At 43.8% G+C, this 18,762-nt stretch overlaps 1 protein-coding gene and 1 long non-coding RNA gene across 3 annotated transcripts in view; both read left to right on the forward strand.

The window, feature by feature from the left end:
* Window positions 1–16,820, forward strand: part of EMILIN1 (elastin microfibril interfacer 1) — a 32,778-nt gene extending 15,958 nt beyond the window's left edge. For both annotated transcript variants that reach the window (XM_040426847.1, XM_040426848.1), the window contains exons 4-8: window positions 2,708–4,876; window positions 7,641–7,766; window positions 8,420–8,437; window positions 12,215–12,349; window positions 13,470–16,820. In XM_040426847.1, the coding sequence (XP_040282781.1) occupies window positions 2,708–4,876; window positions 7,641–7,766; window positions 8,420–8,437; window positions 12,215–12,349; window positions 13,470–13,804 (2,783 nt within the window). In that variant the 3' untranslated portion in view covers window positions 13,805–16,820. The remainder of the gene's footprint in view (window positions 1–2,707; window positions 4,877–7,640; window positions 7,767–8,419; window positions 8,438–12,214; window positions 12,350–13,469) is intronic.
* LOC120996977 lies at window positions 8,451–8,862 on the forward strand. Its single transcript, XR_005778006.1, has 2 exons — window positions 8,451–8,505; window positions 8,682–8,862. It is a non-coding gene; the product is annotated as an uncharacterized LOC120996977 (long non-coding RNA).
* Window positions 16,821–18,762: the final 1,942 nt, after the last annotated feature.

Below are 18,762 nucleotides of genomic sequence, written 5' to 3' on the forward strand. Positions count from 1 at the left end.
CTCTAGCGCCTTTGCTTGGGCTTTGTTAAAGGTTGTGACCTGCAAAGGGGGTTGGACTTATGCCCGAAAAATTCTGCAGAGTGCGTCACATTCTCCAGTATTGACACGTATGGTTTACATGGCGGCAGTGATGATATTCTGTATTTACAGGCATCACTGCTGCTATGTAAAGAGATACTGGTGGAGGATTTAAAGGGGTTGTGTAGGTTCTCAAGTTATCCTCTCCACACCTCAGGGCATAACTATATAATTAGTGGGGTCCGATACTGCGACCCCCACTGATCCCAGGAATGGGTCCTGTTCCCCCTTTTTGATGGTGTGGCCGGCCACACATACGCCCTGCTGCTTGATTTATTCTCTTTGGGACCACTGTAAGTAGCCAGCGCTGTACTCCGCCATCTCCGGCGACCCCATAGAGAATGGATGGAGAGGCAGGGCTCAGTGGGGGCTCCAGCGTTCAGACCCCCACGGATCACTTAGTTATCCCCGATCCTGTGGATAGAGGATAACTAGAACAGGCCCTTTAACAGGCAAGCATTTCTATTTTAGTTTGACACATATTTTGGGCCAGATTTTAAATATTATTTTTTTTTACACCCAAAGAAAACCTTTAAGGAAAGGGAATGTAAAAAGGTGAAACAGCTATGACACGACAGGTGATAAGTGTCTGATTGCTGGGGGTCTGCCTGCTGGGACCCCCATGATCAAGGGAACGTGGTCTTAAGATTGGTGGTAATGTAATTGAATGTCTCAGGACCCCTTTTTTCCTGATCAGTGGGTGTTCCAGCAGTCAGACCCCAGCAATCTGATATTTATCACCGATCCTGTAGATAGGCGAGAGGTCATTATGGTCGGACAACCCTTATAATTATAATGTAGATTATGTACAATATGAGGAGGTTAAGATTTGGTAAATTTCATGCCAGACATTTATGCTTAAAGGGGTTAAAAGGTTTGTCTCACTTTAGTAAATGGCATTTATCATGCAGGTAATACAAGGCACTTACTAATGTATTGTGATTGTCCATATTGCCTCCTTTCCATCACATTATACACAGCACGTATCCGTGGTTATTACCACCGTGTAATCCAGCAGCGGTGGCCGTGCCTACACACTATAGGGAAAGGCTGGAAGTGCTCATAGGCCAACACCTTTACCTATAGTGTGTAAGCACGGCCACCGCTGCTGGATTACACGGTGGTAATAACCCCGGATACGTGCTGTGTATAATGTGATGGAAAGGAGGCAATATGGACAATCACAATACATTAGTAAGTGGCTTGTATTAACTTTGTCTACATGATAAATGCCAATTGCTGAAGTGAAAGGACCCCTTTAACTGTGCTACACCTGGCCTGGCCATTCAAGTGAACAGAGCTTAGCCCCACCGTGAGGGCTCATGAACACGACCGCTGGATATTTTGCAGTCTGCAAATTGGGGATTCACAAAACATGGATACCGGGTGTGCGCATTCCACATTATGCGGAACAGAACCGCCTCTAACAGAACCGCCCTATCCTTTTCTGTGATGCCGACAATAATAGGACATGTTCTATCATTTTGCGTAACGGCCATGCGGACATACAGACACGGAATGCACATGGAGTCATTTTTTTTTTTGCGGCCCCATTGAAGTGAAGGGAACAGTACAGATATGGAAAAAAATAAGTTAGTGTGCAGGAGCCCTAAGGTGGGCCCCCAGAATCAGTTACACTGGTGGGCCCTAAGTACCCCAACTGCAACCGTCTGTGCTCCTTTAACTCCCTCTTCTATTCTCCCCAACTGCCCCTTCTTTGTTCTCCTGACTCCCCCTTCTGTGCTCCCCTGACACCCATTCTGTGCTCCCCTGACACCCATTCTGTGCTCCCCTGACACCCATTCTCTACATTCCCCGTACTCTTCATTCTGTTCTCCCCTGGACTTCCCCTTATGTACCCTCCTGACTTCCACTGCTATGCTCTGATGAATCCCCCTTCTGGTGTGCCCTGACTCCCCTCCGATGCTCCCTGGACGTCCCCTTCTGTGCCCTACTTCTTTGTATTGGTGCCTCCTGTATAGTATTTTATATTCAGACTCTGAGAATCATAATCGTCATACAACAGCCCAGATCATGTAGTGGGAGGTTGTCAGATCTCATGTGTCCTGAGTCTTCATTCTCTCCCTGTTATCACACTTCTTGTGGTACATGTGAAGAGGGGCACCTTAATACTATGAGGGATTGGATGAGACACCATGTCTCACTTTTGTCTCAGGTACAAGTGGCCTCCAGATCTCATTTCCACTTTTAGTCAGTAAATAGTCGCTATTTCTGATATTCTGCTGATCATTGTCTGCACACATTGCCCCATGGCTGCAGATAGACCTCCATGACCTCCTCCTCAGCTGTCTACTCGTGTGACCACCTTGTCACCCTATCTCCTGTGAACTGGGCTCTCTTCTCATCATGGTCCTGGCTTGTATACAAGCTCCCATCTTTGTTAGATCTGTACGTTCTTACAATTCACTTTCTCTTTCGCTCTTTGCAGTTTCTCTGTGGGTTCTGTCTTCTCTTCAAGCTTCTAATCCTCCTAATATGTGGTCATCAGGAAACTCTCCCAATATGAGGTACTACCAGGGGTCAGTCTATCTTTCTATAGGAATAGGCACTGTATGTGGCAGTCCAGGTCATAATACTCTCTGAATAACTCTCATGTGGTTTTTGTCAGGTCAAGGAGACTCTGAGAAAGTGAAGCAACTGGAGGACAAGGTGCAACGTCTGACCAAGGATCTGCAAAGTTTACAATCTTCATTGCAAGGGATGAATGAGAAGTTTCAGTCTGAGATTCGTCTGACTGTGGAAAATGTGTTAAATGGGAAGCAGCCAGCAGATTCTGCCTCCAGCCATTCTGACATGTCGGAAAAACTCAATGACATTCAAACCCTTCTGACAGACTTGGACAGGAAGGTGAAGGACCATGATCAAGAGCTCGGAAACCTGAACCACAACAAGCCATCAGGCAGCCCTGAGACCAGTACAGACCTCAGAAGAGACATCTTACTAGAAGTGGAAAGAAGGATGCAGCAATCATGTTCTGCATGCCTCTCGGGAGTGGAGGGCTTCCGTGATCGACAAAATGAAGACAGGGACCGCATACGGGGGCTAGAGAAACTTATCAATTCTGTGGACCAGAGAAACAGAGAAGCTGTGCAGAACATCCAGTCGCATGTGGTAGAGCTGACAACACGGCTGCCAAAGGATTGTTGTATGGAAGTTGCAGATTTGCGCAGAAGAGTAGGTGAGGCTGAAAGGAGAGGAGACACCTTGTCTGGATCTGTGGTTGCACTAACCGTCCGTCTAGACAAGGAACTAGGTGAAGGTAACCACAATGAGATCAGCCATGTCGGCACTAACCTTGACAGCCGCCTGTCAGACATTGAAGGGCGAATGAACACTACAAAGAGGACCTTAGAGGAACATTATTACCACTACAGAGATGAGATGAAAAATTATTTTGAGGATGAGATTGATAAACTGAAAGATGATCTGAAGAATCGCATTCAAGGCAATGACTACAAAATCAACATCCTGCTCACAGAGCTGGGCAACAGTTCTGGCTTCCGAGACCTGACTGAGCAAAAGATGCTGGATTTCTCTAATGATTTTAATTCCCTAAAAGATCGGGTTGGAAAGAACGAAGATCAAATAAGAAAAGTTGGTGCAGATGTCCAGATCCTGAGCAGCCAGGTGACAAGCTCCATCCACCATTGCAGAGACCAGTGCAGCAAGCAGAGTTCGGACGTGACCCAAGCTGTTTCTGACTTAGAGAACAGGGTGAAGCAGAACACTGACCAAATCCATATTGTCCATTCTGGTATCACTCAGCTGACAGAATCAGGCAGCAAGATGCAAGGGACACTTGACGACTTGGATGATGAGCTCGGCAATGTGAAGATATTTGTGGACGCCAGCGATAAGTCCTTCACAAAGTTATTCAATGACCTAAAAGATTCCCAGGACAGATTTACAGCCACCATCCTGGATGATCTGGATAGGTTTGATGTGAACATAGCTCAATATCAGAATGACACTAACGGGAAGTTGCTAGACATGGAGAATGATATCACCACTCTTAAAAAGATGATACAGTTTGACTACAGGAGCTGCGGGCAGGTGTGCTCCAACCTGCAAGAGGAAGTGGGCAAACTAAAAGAGCAGGTGGAGGAGTGCACGGCCACATGTCAGGCTATTCACAGGAAAGCTGAAGAGGGCCTGAGCGGCTCCAATAAGCCTCTTGATGGCTTTACAGTTTTTGGAGGAAGCTCAAGTGGAGATCTGAAGGATTTACAGGGAGAACTTTCAAGCATCATTGTGACCTTCTCATCCTTAAATGACAGTGTGAAAGATCTACAAGAAAGTGTGGAGAAACATGAGACGGATATCCATGACCTGGGGACAACCAAGCACAAACTCATCTCTGAGATTAATAAACTTCAAGAGGAGGTGACTGAGCACATCAAAGACAACACTGAGAGGTTCCACCTCTTCCAAAAAGAAATCAACAGTTTTGGCAGCATGGTGATGGAGGAGACCCAGGAGTGCAGGCGTTCTTCAGGAGGACTGGAGGACAGAGTCTCTAAGCTGGAGAACGTGTGCCTCAAGCTTGATACAGTCTCCGGTAGCTTGCACAAGATCAAGGAATCCCTCAACAAGCATGTTTCTGGCCTGTGGAACTGTGTGCAGGAGGTGAACAGCACTCTCAGGACCCACACCGCCTGGTTTGATAAGCTTCACAATAATCAGCTCAACAACATTAATGGCAGACTAAATAATCTGAACAACTCCATGCTGATCCTCTCTTCTGAGTTCCAGAACTTCACTGTCCAGGACTTTATGGGTAAGACAGAAAACGGTTATTATAACGTATAACTGATCTGGGGAGAAGGACAAAATAGAGTCTCTTCACCACACACTCACATGGATGTCACTAGGAAAAACATGGTGCACTTCCTTCTCCAAATCTGGTCATAATTCCAGTTTTCAGTCAGATGCACAATCTGTTTGTGCTGGCACTTTTTAGCCTGTTGACAAGGCAGAGGGTAGTTATTGAGTCAGGGATGGGGTCAGCCTGTGTACTTTACTCAGTCATACACCCGCCATCCGAGCATGTAAAAAAGAGTTGTCCAGTGGCGTTGCTAGGGCTGGTGTCACCCGGTGCGGTAGAAAATGGTGTCAGCCCTGACCCCCCCCCCCCCCCCCCCCGAAGAAATAATTTTTTAGCCTTATATGGGGGCTATGGTGGTGCTACTGCCATAGGGGGCATCCGTTAGCTCAGCAGACCCCCCCTAGCAGTCAGAGCCTGGTCTCGGGAGGGGCACTTCCAGATTATTTTCTGTCCGCTGCCACAAAACAAAGGTGCTTATAGCACAGACTACACAGTGTAGCGGTATACTGTGGGGCACAGTGTAGCAGTATCAAGTGCCTCTCTCTTCCCCCCCATGTCCCAGTATCATAGTGCCTCTCTCCCCCCATGTCCCAGTATCATAGTGCCTCTCTCCCCCCATGTGCCAGTATCATAGTGCCTCTCTCCCCCCCATGTGCCAGTATCATAGTGCCAAACCCACCCATGTGCCAGTATCAAGTGCCAACCCCCCCCCCCACGTGCCAGTATCAAGTGCCTCTCTCCTCCACCCCCATGTCCCAGTATCATAGTGCCATATCCCCCCCCCAAAAGTGCCAGTATCAATTGCCTCTCTCCTCCCCCCCCATGTCCCAGTATTATAGTGCCATCTCCTGCCCCCCCCCATGTGCCAGTATCAGGTGCCAACCCCCCTCCCCCCCATGTGCCACTATCAGGTGCCAACCCCCCACCCCCCATGTGTCAGTATCAAGTGCCTCCCGCTCCCCCCATGGCAGTAACAGTCGGGTATTAAAAAAAAAAACACTTCTACTTACCTCCATGTCAGCGATGCAGCCTATCTCTTCCTGTGTCCCGCCCTGTATGTCCATATGTGGAGTCAGTGCTTGTGTATTCTAATTTAGCCTGTATTTCAAAAAAGTTTCTGCTGGGTTTCGAACCCATGACCTTCTGTATCAGAGGCAAAGCATTTACCCACACAGCCATAAGATCTGCCTTGCTACTGACTGAAAAAATATGAGACTTCTACTGTTATAGCTGGCTAAGTGTACATCTATACACATGACAGCTGCCCTTACACACCCAGCTCTGCTATATCTCTATATATGATAGCTGCCCCAGCACACCCAGCTCTGCTACATCTAATACACATGACAGCTGCACCAGCACACTCAGCTCTAATATATCTCTATATATGACAGCTGCCCCAGCACACCCAGCTCTGCTACATCTATATATCTCCAAGTATTGCTATACAGTAGATAAATATATAGAGATATAGCAGGGCTGAGTGTGCTGGGGCAGCTGTCATGTGTATAGATGTAGCAGAGCTGGGTGTGTTTGGGCAGCTGTCATGTGTATAGATGTAGCAGAGCTGGGTTTGCTGGGGCAGCTGTCATATATAGAGATATAGCAGAGCTGAGTGTGCTGGGACAGCTGTCATATCGAGATATAGCAGTGCTGGGTGTGCTGGTGCAGCTGTCATGTGTATTAGATGTAGCAGAGCTGGGTATTCTGGGGCAGCTATCATATATAGAGATATAGCAGAGCTGAGTGTGCTGGGACAGCTGTCATATAGAGATATAGCAGTGCTGGGTGTGTTGGGGCAGCTGTCATGTGTATAGATGTACACTTAGCCAGCTATAACAGTAGAAGTCTCATATTTTTTCAGTCAGTAGCAAGGCAGATCTTATGGCTGTGTGGGTAAATGCTTTGCCTCTGATACAGAATGTCGTGGGTTTGAATCCCAGCAGAAACTTTTCTGAAATACAGTCTAAATTAGAATACACAAGCACTGACTCCATATATGGACATACAGGGCGGGACACAGGAAGAGGCTGCATCGCATCGCTGACAGAAGGTCGTGGGTTCGAATCCCAGACACATCTTTCCCTCTCCTGAGGACGGCAATACAAATGACTCGTAAATGCCAGCCCTCGTAAATGCCAGCCATCAATGGTGTCACCCAGTGTGGTCCGCACCCCCCCTTGCAACGCCACTGGAGTTGTCAACTATGCACATACATTACTCCAAAATACTGTACATAAAAGATGTGCCTACTGTACATTGAGAGGACACCATACAATTGTAGCCTCATGTAGTCCATAGAAATCCCTGTTATGTGACTAATGACTTTCAGGAGTGCTTGAAGGTGTTTCTGCAGTTATGACCATCACTATCAGGTTCAGCAGGTTTGTGTCTCTATGGGACTCCCGCCAAGGCCATTCACTGTTGGTAGAGTAGGTTCACCCATGGATTGGAGGACACTGTTGATTATTGGACAGTTTCTCTCTTGATGCACTTACAGATTTGCACCTTGGACAACTGCCCATTTTGCCCTTGATATAATACACTGGGGTTAAGAAACTGAGTATCATGTAGGAATCAACTGGGAAGGGGCCTACTATGAAATCTCCCTCCATTATCTGGCATATAATAATCAGGACGCCGTTTTAGATATGTTACTTGTAGTAGCTACATATAAGGAATCAAAATGAAAAGTAACCATATTCTTCTGTATTAGGACCCCCAGGTCTGCCAGGTCCACCAGGACCAATTGGAAGAACAGGGCCACAAGGTCCAGCAGGGCCACAGGGACCACCTGGGAAAGATGGCTCTCAAGGAAAGGAAGGACCTGTTGGACCACCAGGTGAGAGCCCTACACATGCAAGTAACATATATATATATGTGATGAGGTCTCTGTAGAGCTGATGTAACCATTGTGAATGGGCCATGGACTAGTGGCAAAGGTTAGGGTTATGTGTTAGGGTCATGGTTAAAGGCCATGTGCTGGGGTCAATGATAAGGGTCACGGTTATTGGTTATGGGTTAGGGTCAGGTTTGATGTTGAAGTTACACTAATGAGTCACATCTCTGTACTCATCGTGCATGATGTCTGTATTTTGTCAGGTGGTGCAGTATGTACAGGTATATAGGCACTCATTTAAATGTCATAAAACAGATGCAGGACTTCTACAAAAGGTCGTTTGCCTCCAAGTTTTCATGTTTAGGAACAGTTTGTGCAAATCCTCCATATGGCCCCAGTACTGACTATAGGAGGATAACGTATACATTACACCTCTGGGGCTGTTCTATAGTATAAGTAATAATGAGAGCCATGTCCTCCTGGTATAATCATATAGACTACATCACATTATATGGACTGTGTGCTAACTGTGTCATATAGATACCGCCACCCATCACAGTGGATCCTGTTAGCAGCTGCTGGAGGATCTCCTGACCATACATCACAGTTAGTGTTTGGCTGAAATGTAAGTTTTTTGTTTTTGCCCTCTTTTATAGGACTTCAAGGAGAACAAGGTGAGACTGACATCTGGATGGGAAGGTTGTATAGCAAGAGAAAGGTCTGGAAATCCTGTCACCACTATGTGATTACATACATGGACAGGATATCAGCAGATAGCATCCCTAGATCATTACATACATGGACAGGAGAACAGCAGATATCATCCTTAGATCATTACATACATGGACAGGATATCAGCAGATAGCATCCCTAGATCATTACATACATGGACAGGAGAACAGCGGATATCATCACTAGATAATTACATACATGGACAGGATATCAGCAGATAGCATCCCTAGATCATTACATACATGGACAGGAGAACAGCAGATATCATCCCTAGATCATTACATACATGGACAGGAGAACAGCAGATATCATCACTAGATTATTACATACATGGACAGGAGAACAGCGGATATCATCCCTAGATCATTACATACATGGACAGGAGAACAGCGGATATCATCACTAGATTATTACATACATGGACAGGAGAACAGCGGATATCATCCCTAGATCATTACATACATGGACAGAAGAACAGCAGATATCATCCCTAGATCATTACATACATGGACAGGATATCAGCAGATATCATCACTAGATTATTACATACATGGACAGGATATCAGCAGATATCATCACTAGATCATTACATACATGGACAGGAGAACAGCAGATATCATCACTAGATCATTACATACTTGGACAGGGGATCAGCAGATATCATCCCTAGATTATTACATACATGGACAGGAGAACAGCAGATATCATCACTAGATCATTACATACATGGACAGGAGAACAGCAGATACCATCACTAGATCATTACATACATAGACAGGATATCAGCAGATATCATCACTAGATCATTACATACATGGACAGGAGAACAGCAGATATCATCACTAGATAATTACATACATGGACAAGAGAACAGCAGATATCATCACTAGATCATTACATACTTGGACAGGAGAACAGCAGATATCATCACTAGATCATTACATACTTGGACAGGGGATCAGCAGATATCATCCCTAGATTATTACATACATGGACAGGAGAACAGCAGATATCATCACTAGATCATTACATACATGGACAGGAGAACAGCAGATACCATCACTAGATCATTACATACATAGACAGGATATCAGCAGATATCATCACTAGATCATTACATACATGGACAGGAGAACAGCAGATATCATCACTAGATAATTACATACATGGACAAGAGAACAGCAGATATCATCACTAGATCATTACATACTTGGACAGGGGATCAGCAGATATCATCCCTAGATTATTACATACATGGACAGGAGAACAGCAGATATCATCACTAGATCATTACATACATGGACAGGAGAACAGCAGATATCATCACTAGATCATTACATACATGGACAGGATATCAGCAGATATCATCACTAGATCATTACATACATGGACAGGAGAACAGCAGATATCATCCCTAGATCATTACATACATGGACAGGAGAACAGCAGATATCATCACTAGATCATTACATACATGGACAGGAGAACAGCAGATATCATCCCTAGATCATTACATACATGGACAGGAGAACAGCGGATATCATCCCTAGATCATTACATACATGGACAGGAGAACAGCAGATATCATCCCTAGATCATTACATACATGGACAGGAGAACAGCAGATATCATCACTAGATCATTACATACATGGACAGGAGAACAGCAGATATCATCACTAGATCATTACATACATGGACAGGAGAACAGCAGATATCATCCCTAGATCATTACATACATGGACAGGATAACAGCAGATATCATCACTAGATTATTACATACATGGACAGGAGAACAGCAGATATCATCCCTAGATTATTACATACATGGACAGGAGAACAACAGATATCATCCCTAGATCATTACATACATGGACAGGAGAACAGCAGATATCATCCCTAGATCATTACATACATGGACAGGAGAACAGCAGATATCATCCCTAGATCATTACATACATGGACAGGAGAACAGCAGATATCATCACTAGATCATTACATACATGGACAGGATAACAGCGGATATCATCCCTAGATCATTACATACATGGACAAGAGAACAGCAGATATCATCACTAGATCATTACATACATGGACAGGAGAACAGCGGATATCATCACTAGATCATTACATACATGGACAGGAGAACAGCAGATATCATCACTAGATCATTACATACATGGACAGGATAACAGCGGATATCATCACTAGATTATTACATACATGGACAGGAGAACAGCAGATATCATCACTAGATTATTACATACATGGACAGGAGAACAGCAGATATCATCCCTAGATCATTACATACATGGGCAGGATAACAGCGGATATCATCACTAGATTATTACATACATGGACAGGAGAACAGCGGATATCATCCCTAGATCATTACATACATGGACAGGATAACAGCGGATATCATCACTAGATTATTACATACATGGACAGGAGAACAGCAGATATCATCACTAGATTATTACATACATGGACAGGAGAACAGCAGATATCATCCCTAGATCATTACATACATGGACAGGAGAACAGCAGATATCATCACTAGATCATTACATACATGGACAGGATAACAGCGGATATCATCCCTAGATCATTACATACATGGACAAGAGAACAGCAGATATCATCACTAGATCATTACATACATGGACAGGAGAACAGCGGATATCATCACTAGATCATTACATACATGGACAGGAGAACAGCAGATATCATCACTAGATCATTACATACATGGACAGGATAACAGCGGATATCATCACTAGATTATTACATACATGGACAGGAGAACAGCAGATATCATCACTAGATTATTACATACATGGACAGGAGAACAGCAGATATCATCCCTAGATCATTACATACATGGGCAGGATAACAGCGGATATCATCACTAGATTATTACATACATGGACAGGATATCAGCAGATATCATCCCTAGATCATTACATACATGGGCAGGATAACAGCGGATATCATCACTAGATTATTACATACATGGACAGGAGAACAGCGGATATCATCCCTAGATCATTACATACATGGACAGGAGAACAGCGGATATCATCACTAGATCATTACATACATGGACAGGAGAACAGCAGATATCATCACTAGATCATTACATACATGGACAGGAGAACAGCGGATATCATCACTAGATCATTACATACATGGACAGGAGAACAGCAGATATCATCACTAGATCATTACATACATGGACAGGATAACAGCAGATATCATCCCTAGATCATTACATACATGGACAGGATAACAGCAGATATCATCACTAGATTATTACATACATGGACAGGAGAACAGCAGATATCATCCCTAGATCATTACATACATGGACAGGAGAACAGCAGATATCATCACTAGATCATTACATACATGGACAGGAGAACAGCAGATATCATCACTAGATCATTACATACATGGACAGGATAACAGCAGATAGCATCCCTAGATCATTACATACATGGACAGGAGAACAGCAGATATCATCCCTAGATCATTACATACATGGACAGGAGAACAGCGGATATCATCCCTAGATCATTACATACATGGACAGAAGAACAGCAGATATACCGTAGATATTTGGGTGGGTCAGACATTACCTAGGGGCTTATTACCCCGCTGTACACCTGATTCTGAAGTTCATACTGAGATGGCGTGTTCTGTTGTCTGCGATTTCAGGTCCCATCGGCATGCCACCTGACGTTCCTCAAATCTCCTTTTCGGCTGCTCTCACTTATCCATTAACAGAACATGGAACTATTGGATTTGACAAACTGCTGGTAAATGATGGAAATGCCTATGATGCCTCAACAGGTGAGTAATGGCTTTCTCCTATCAAACTGGAACCACGTGTGAGGGTTCGGTGTTCAGACACACCAGTAACCAGAAATACAATAGTCACCATCATAGGACTCCATCCAATCATGCCTATCATAGGAGTCCATCCAATCATGCCTATCATAGGAGTCCATCCAATCATGCCTATCATAGGAGTCCATCCAATCATGCCTATCATAGGACTCTATCCAATCATGCCTATCATAGGAGTCCATCCAATCATGCCTATCATAGGAGTCCATCCAATCATGCCTATCATAGGAGTCTATCCAATCATGCCTATCATAGGAGTCCATCCAATCATGCCTATCATAGGAGTCCATCCAATCATGCCTATCATAGGAGTCCATCCAATCATGCCTATAATTACAAATACACCCCCCTCCTTTGCAGGTGTCAATAGAACAATATTCTAAGCTCCACCTGCAGGCCTCCGTAGGAACTGCAGCTCTGATTCGCTGGATCTCTTCAGAGAGACACAGAGCATCAGAAAGAATGAACTGCTGCCTCAATCACCGCATGAGGGAGATGGTCCTAACCCAGTAGTGCGCACTTCGTTTTTTTTTGGGCATTTAGATGCCTTGGTCACATTGACTACGTCATCTAAAGTGTTAAATACCTGTGATTGGCATTATTGCCAGTCGCAGACATTAGCCCCAGGCTTTTGCTGTTTGAAACAGCAGAGACACACCGGCTATGGCGCCCGCTCCACTTGCAAGCGTGAATCATATTTAAAACCCCTCCTTCCACCACACATGTACGGCGCTGGGATTCAAGTGGTTAATGAGGACCTGTGACCTCTCTTTGTTAGCAATATCAATTCTTAATCATCTTTACATATAACTGTATGTTGTGCCATTCCCTGCACAGTCTGACACTATCTTATCAGTGCTGTCAGACTGTGCAGGGACACGCCCCTGACCGGTAACACCCAACTAGATTCAGACTTGACAATTCATTTTAGAAACTTCTAGTAATATCCCTGATATTGATGGGTCCTGATGGAGGCTGGGTAGGATACTTGACATCAGTGACATGAGTCAACCATCAACCATGAAAGATCCTTCTCATAACACCACCCTCTTTCTCTCGACAGGTGTATTCACTGCACCTGTGGCGGGTCGATACTACTTCAGCGCCATTTTAACTGGCTACCAAGATGAGAAGATCGAAGCCGTCCTCTCCAAGTCCAACACAGGCATTGCACGTGTGGACTCAGCAGGCTACCAGCCTGAGGGCCTGGAGAAGAAACCCCTGGTGGAAAACAAGACGCCCCCTGGTGCCTTGGCTGTGTTCAACATTATTCTGCAGCTGAATGCCGGGGACACCATCTGCATTGACCTGGTGACGGGGCGTCTGGCTTATTCTGATGAGCCCCTGACAATCTTTAATGGAATCCTCCTATATGAGGGGGAAGCAGACTTGGAATAGACCACATTGGTTCAGTCCTTCTGAGGAGCTCAGAAGAGGAAGGACAAAAAGTCTTCTTCATCATTTAAAAAAACTTTTAGCTGTGACAACTATAAGGGCTCAAGAGGAATATGGAGGACCTTGTGCCCTCAGACACTAAGCCCTCGAGACCACTGCAAAACATCATCTGCACCAAGTCTGTGTTATCAGTATTAACACCACAATGTACCTCACTTGTCGTAACCCCCATGATAAACCACTTACAGATGTTACCCCATAACTACGACCCTCACAGCTCGATGATCTGAGATCGAGTGACTGTCCATCCATATATATGGGAACCTCCGTGCACCTGATATCCCTATTCAATTCACCTTGAATTTCCTGCTGGGGAGACACCTGGTGTGGAAGTGAAGACCTACTAAACTCCAGAATGGGAGGAGGTCCCAGAGATGCTTCTGTAATCAATGTTCTTGTGCATAGTCATCACAAGAGTCATCGCTGAGAGGTGGCAGCTAGGTACCCCACTTAGAACTGGTCAATGTAAAGTGACACATGCAGAGAGTGGACCCCCAGACTTGATATCAGAAGGGTTCTCAGCTCATGGACCCTCTGTCTATCATCAGAAAACTCTTTTCAATAAAAATACAGTGGTGAAGAGCAAAGAATGAATACACAGTAAACTGGTTGACTCATTCTCCTTGTGAAGACAAAGAGGATATGTAAGTTTGAGACCCAACATGACTCCAGCCCTAAGTCAATGGAAAGGACGTATCAACCGTAGTTATGAGTTACAAGCCAAGGCCCGAACACTGCAGCTTTTCACTCTGCATATGTATAAGACTGGGACATGAATGACTGAAGATCACATGTAGAGTAACCTGATTACACAGCAGAAGACATAGCGCCTCACGCCCACACACACTGTGCACCCCACACAATACTTCTACCTATTTATATATTTATAAAGCATGAGCCCTTATTCTCCTCTTCCGTCCCTGGATAAATCATGGTCACCTGTCCCTTCTACAAGGCTCCTGGGGACTGAACTTGTCTCATTAGCTGTTAACACCATACTCCAGTCATCACCCCACGTCAGAACATCAAAGCCATTAATTAAGGAAGTGAGGAGTTTCACAATCCGCCAGACTTTTTGGCAAAATGCCACAAATGGCAGGGTGGTAATATAGAGGCCGATCGATGAGGTAGATGTTGAGATAGAAGTCAAGCAATAAGGTAGAGGCTGAGGGATCAGACAGAGGCCAATCTATGATGTAGAGGCCAAGTGAGGTACCGTAGATCGCAGATGATGAGATAGAAGTCAAGCAATGAGATAGAGGCCAGCTTATGATGTAGAGGCCAAGTGATGAGGAAGAGGCAGCCTGATGAGGTAGACATCAAGTGATGTGAGAGGAGAGGGAAATTACCTGCCCAAGACTACGTAATCTCTGATGTCAACAAGAACTACATTTCTCCAGTATTTTCCCATACAAAAGTCCTAAACCAGGCAGACTGTACAACATGCCCACTGTCCCTGTGATATGCAGACAACACTGTACAAAACCTTTAGGCAGGTGTGGAAAAATGCCCCAAAGTAAGAATGCTTTCAAAAATAAAAGTTTCAATAGTGTATTTTTTATTAATAAAATGCAAAGTGAATGAAGAAAAGAGAAATCTAGATCCAATCAATACTTGGTGTGCCCGCCCTTTACCTTCAGCATCAGTTCTTCTAGGTACACTTGCACACAGTTTTTTAAGGAGATCGGCAGGGAGGTTGTTCCAAAAATCTTTGAGAACTAACAACGGATCCTTTGTGGATGTAGGCTTGCTCAAATCCTTCTGCCTCTTCATGTAATCCCAGACAGACTGGAAGATGTTGAGATCAAGGCTCTATAGGGGCCATAGCATCACTTCTTTGTTCTTTTTTATGTTGAAGATAGTTCTTAATGACATTGGATGGATGTTTGAGGCCATTGTCCTGCTGTAGAATACATTTGGAGCCAATCGGAAGCCTCCCTGATGGTATTGCATGATGGATAAGTATGTGCCTATATTTCTGAGCATTGAGGACACCGTTAATCCTGACCAAATCCTAAACTCAGCTGAAACGCAGACCCAAAATTGCAAGAAACCTCCACCATCTTCACTGCTGATGCTCATTATTGTACCGCTATTGGGCAGACCTAGATGGGCCAAATGGTTCCTATTTGCCCACACATTCTATGTTTCTTCAGACCTTTGGTGAAGAAATTGTCTTCTGTTACAGCCCAGTTTTTCACATTGTGACTCATCAGTCCAGAGCACCTGTTGCCATTTTTCTGCACCCCAGTTTTTATTTTTTCGGGCATAATTGGGTTGCTTGGCCTTGTTCCCATGTCGAAGGTATGGCTGTTTGGCCACAATTCTTCCATGAAGACCACTTCTAGCCAGACTTCTCCGACAGTAAATAGGTGTACCTGGGCACCATTGGTTTCTGACAGGTCTGAGCTGATGGCACTGCTAGACATCTTGCAATTTCAAAGATAAGTAAGCATGATGTCTTTGATCTGCTGCACTAACTTTCCTTGTATCTATGGTCTTCAGTGTTGCCTGTTTCGTTGTGGTTCTTTAAAAGAGCTTGAATAGCACATCTTGAAATACCAGTCTGCTCTGAAATGTTTGCCTGAGAGAGACCTTACTGATCCAGTATAACTACCTTGTGTCTTGTTGCTGCACTCAGTCTTGCCATGATGTATCACCTATGACTTGAAACTGTCTTCTACAACCTCACCTTTGTAGCAGAGTTTGGCTGTTCCTCTCCAAGTTCCAAGCCCTCTACTCAGCTGTTCCTGTGAACAACTTTGTTTCAACATACATATGAAAATGAAGATTATTATCATGTATTTGGTATAATTAGTTAATCATACACCTTCAACATCCCTGTATTTGTGCAAATATACTTAGAAGAATTGATGCTGTTTTGAAGGCAACAGGTGGTCACACCAAATATTAATTTGCTTTAGGTTTCTCTTTTGTTCATTCACTTTGCTAATTAAAAGAATAAACTAATAACACCGTTATTTTTTAAGGCATTTTTTTCCAAGCCTGCCTAAAATGTTTGCGCAGTAATATACTGTATATCGGATAGGCTTGAAGCCAAAAATGTGTTGAGATGTCCTCCATAATGACGGGATCTGCTTGCTGCTGTTGCATCTACATCTATTAAATAAAGCAGGATAATGTTTTTGGATGGGGCATGCATAAGAGGGGTCACGCTTTGTAAGAGAAAGGCCTACAGGGGAAGGGGTGACTCTATAAGAGAAGGATGGCATGCTCTATTCTCACCTTCACTCAGCGCTGGCCAAAATGGCCTCAGAGTAAACTCGTCACACTCCCTAGGAGCAACTGTGCTTGTGTGCTGCCATTTTATATTTACTTTTTATTACCCCCCCAAAAAAACAGTGAAGAGGAACTTCTGAGCCAGGATCTACCGTGACCTGAGAACAAGTTTCTTATAAGCCGGATGTCATGATGTTGAGCCATACTCTTATTATTACCTTTTAATGTATAGATTTGGATTTTCAATAAAGTTTATTGTTTAAAAAAAAATAAAAAATGGGTGAACTTGTCTAACGGCAACTGTAAAATAGACACGGAAAAAAATACAAAAATTAAAGTAGATTGGATAAGTTGGAATATGCAAATCAAGAAAACACATCAGAGTCTGGCTGCAGGGACAAACTTCCAAACACCTGCAATAACAGCAAGAAGACCACGAGACTTGGGACAGTCTCGTTTCCTGATGGAGGCACAGTTACCTCGAATCAGTGACGAGACAAATAATATGTAAAGTATGGGACAGCACCAGGCCCAGATGGATTGTCAGGCTGGGTCTCGTAGATTTAATGCAGTACAATACCGGTATTGTACTGCATTGAGAAAGGGATCAGACCCTCAAAAGTTGAAGTCCCATAGTGGGACAAAAATTTAAAAGTATAAAAAAAATTGATTTTTCCAATTTTTTTTCAGTATTAAAACACAAGAAAAAGTATATATGTGGAGTATCTTTGTAATCGTACTGACCAGGGAATGAAAGTCGTAAAGACAAAACCCATAATACTGCAGTGGAATTCCCATTTAGAATTTTTCCCCGCTCCCCACTTCATTGTATGCAACCGTAAATGCTTTTATCGTCTAAAACTGAAAAAAAAAAAAAAAATTGGTATCGCTGCGTCTGTAATGACTGGCTCTATAAAAATATCGCTTGATCAATCCTCTCAGGTAATCGCCATAAAAAAAAGACTAAAAACTATGCCAAAACCAATGCAAAAAACATAATATCAAGTGATCAAAAAATCTTATGTACGCCAAAATCACACCAATAAAAATGTCAACTCATCCCACAAAAAGAGCCCTCAGACCATTGCCAGAAAAAATAAAACAAATATGGTGATTTAATAACATGATTTATTTTTTTCAAAAATGCTTTTATTGTGTAAAAGTAGCAAAAAAAACTATATAAACTTAGTATCTTTGTAATCGTACTGACCAGCAAATAACGTAATTTTTCCTGCACGGTGTACACCGCAATAACAAAACACAACAAGCAGTTGCTGCTACATCTTTATCTTGCTTCCCATAAAAACAAAACAAAAATCAATCAAAAAGTCGTATTTACCCCAAAAGAGTACCATCCTGCAAAAAATAAGCCCTCACTCATCTCCATCAAGAGAAAAATAAAAAACGTATAGTTGTCAAGAAACGGCTGCCCTGGTGCCTCAGAGGCTGTATGAAAGCAACATGGCGCCCGTAAACCAATCCATCAAAGTCTGCACTGCAAAAGCCAAGAGAGGTGGCCTTTCCCTTCTGAACCTTGCAGGGCACCCAGGCAGCAGTTACCTCCACATCTATGCCATCTCCATATGGCATAGAACCCAACTTACAATTTAAGAGGTGTGATGTGTGCACACGATGGGTACAACATATTGGGCATTGAAATT

This window comes from Bufo bufo, chromosome 4 (assembly GCF_905171765.1).
Source record: "Bufo bufo chromosome 4, aBufBuf1.1, whole genome shotgun sequence".
Taxonomy (NCBI): domain Eukaryota; kingdom Metazoa; phylum Chordata; class Amphibia; order Anura; family Bufonidae; genus Bufo; species Bufo bufo.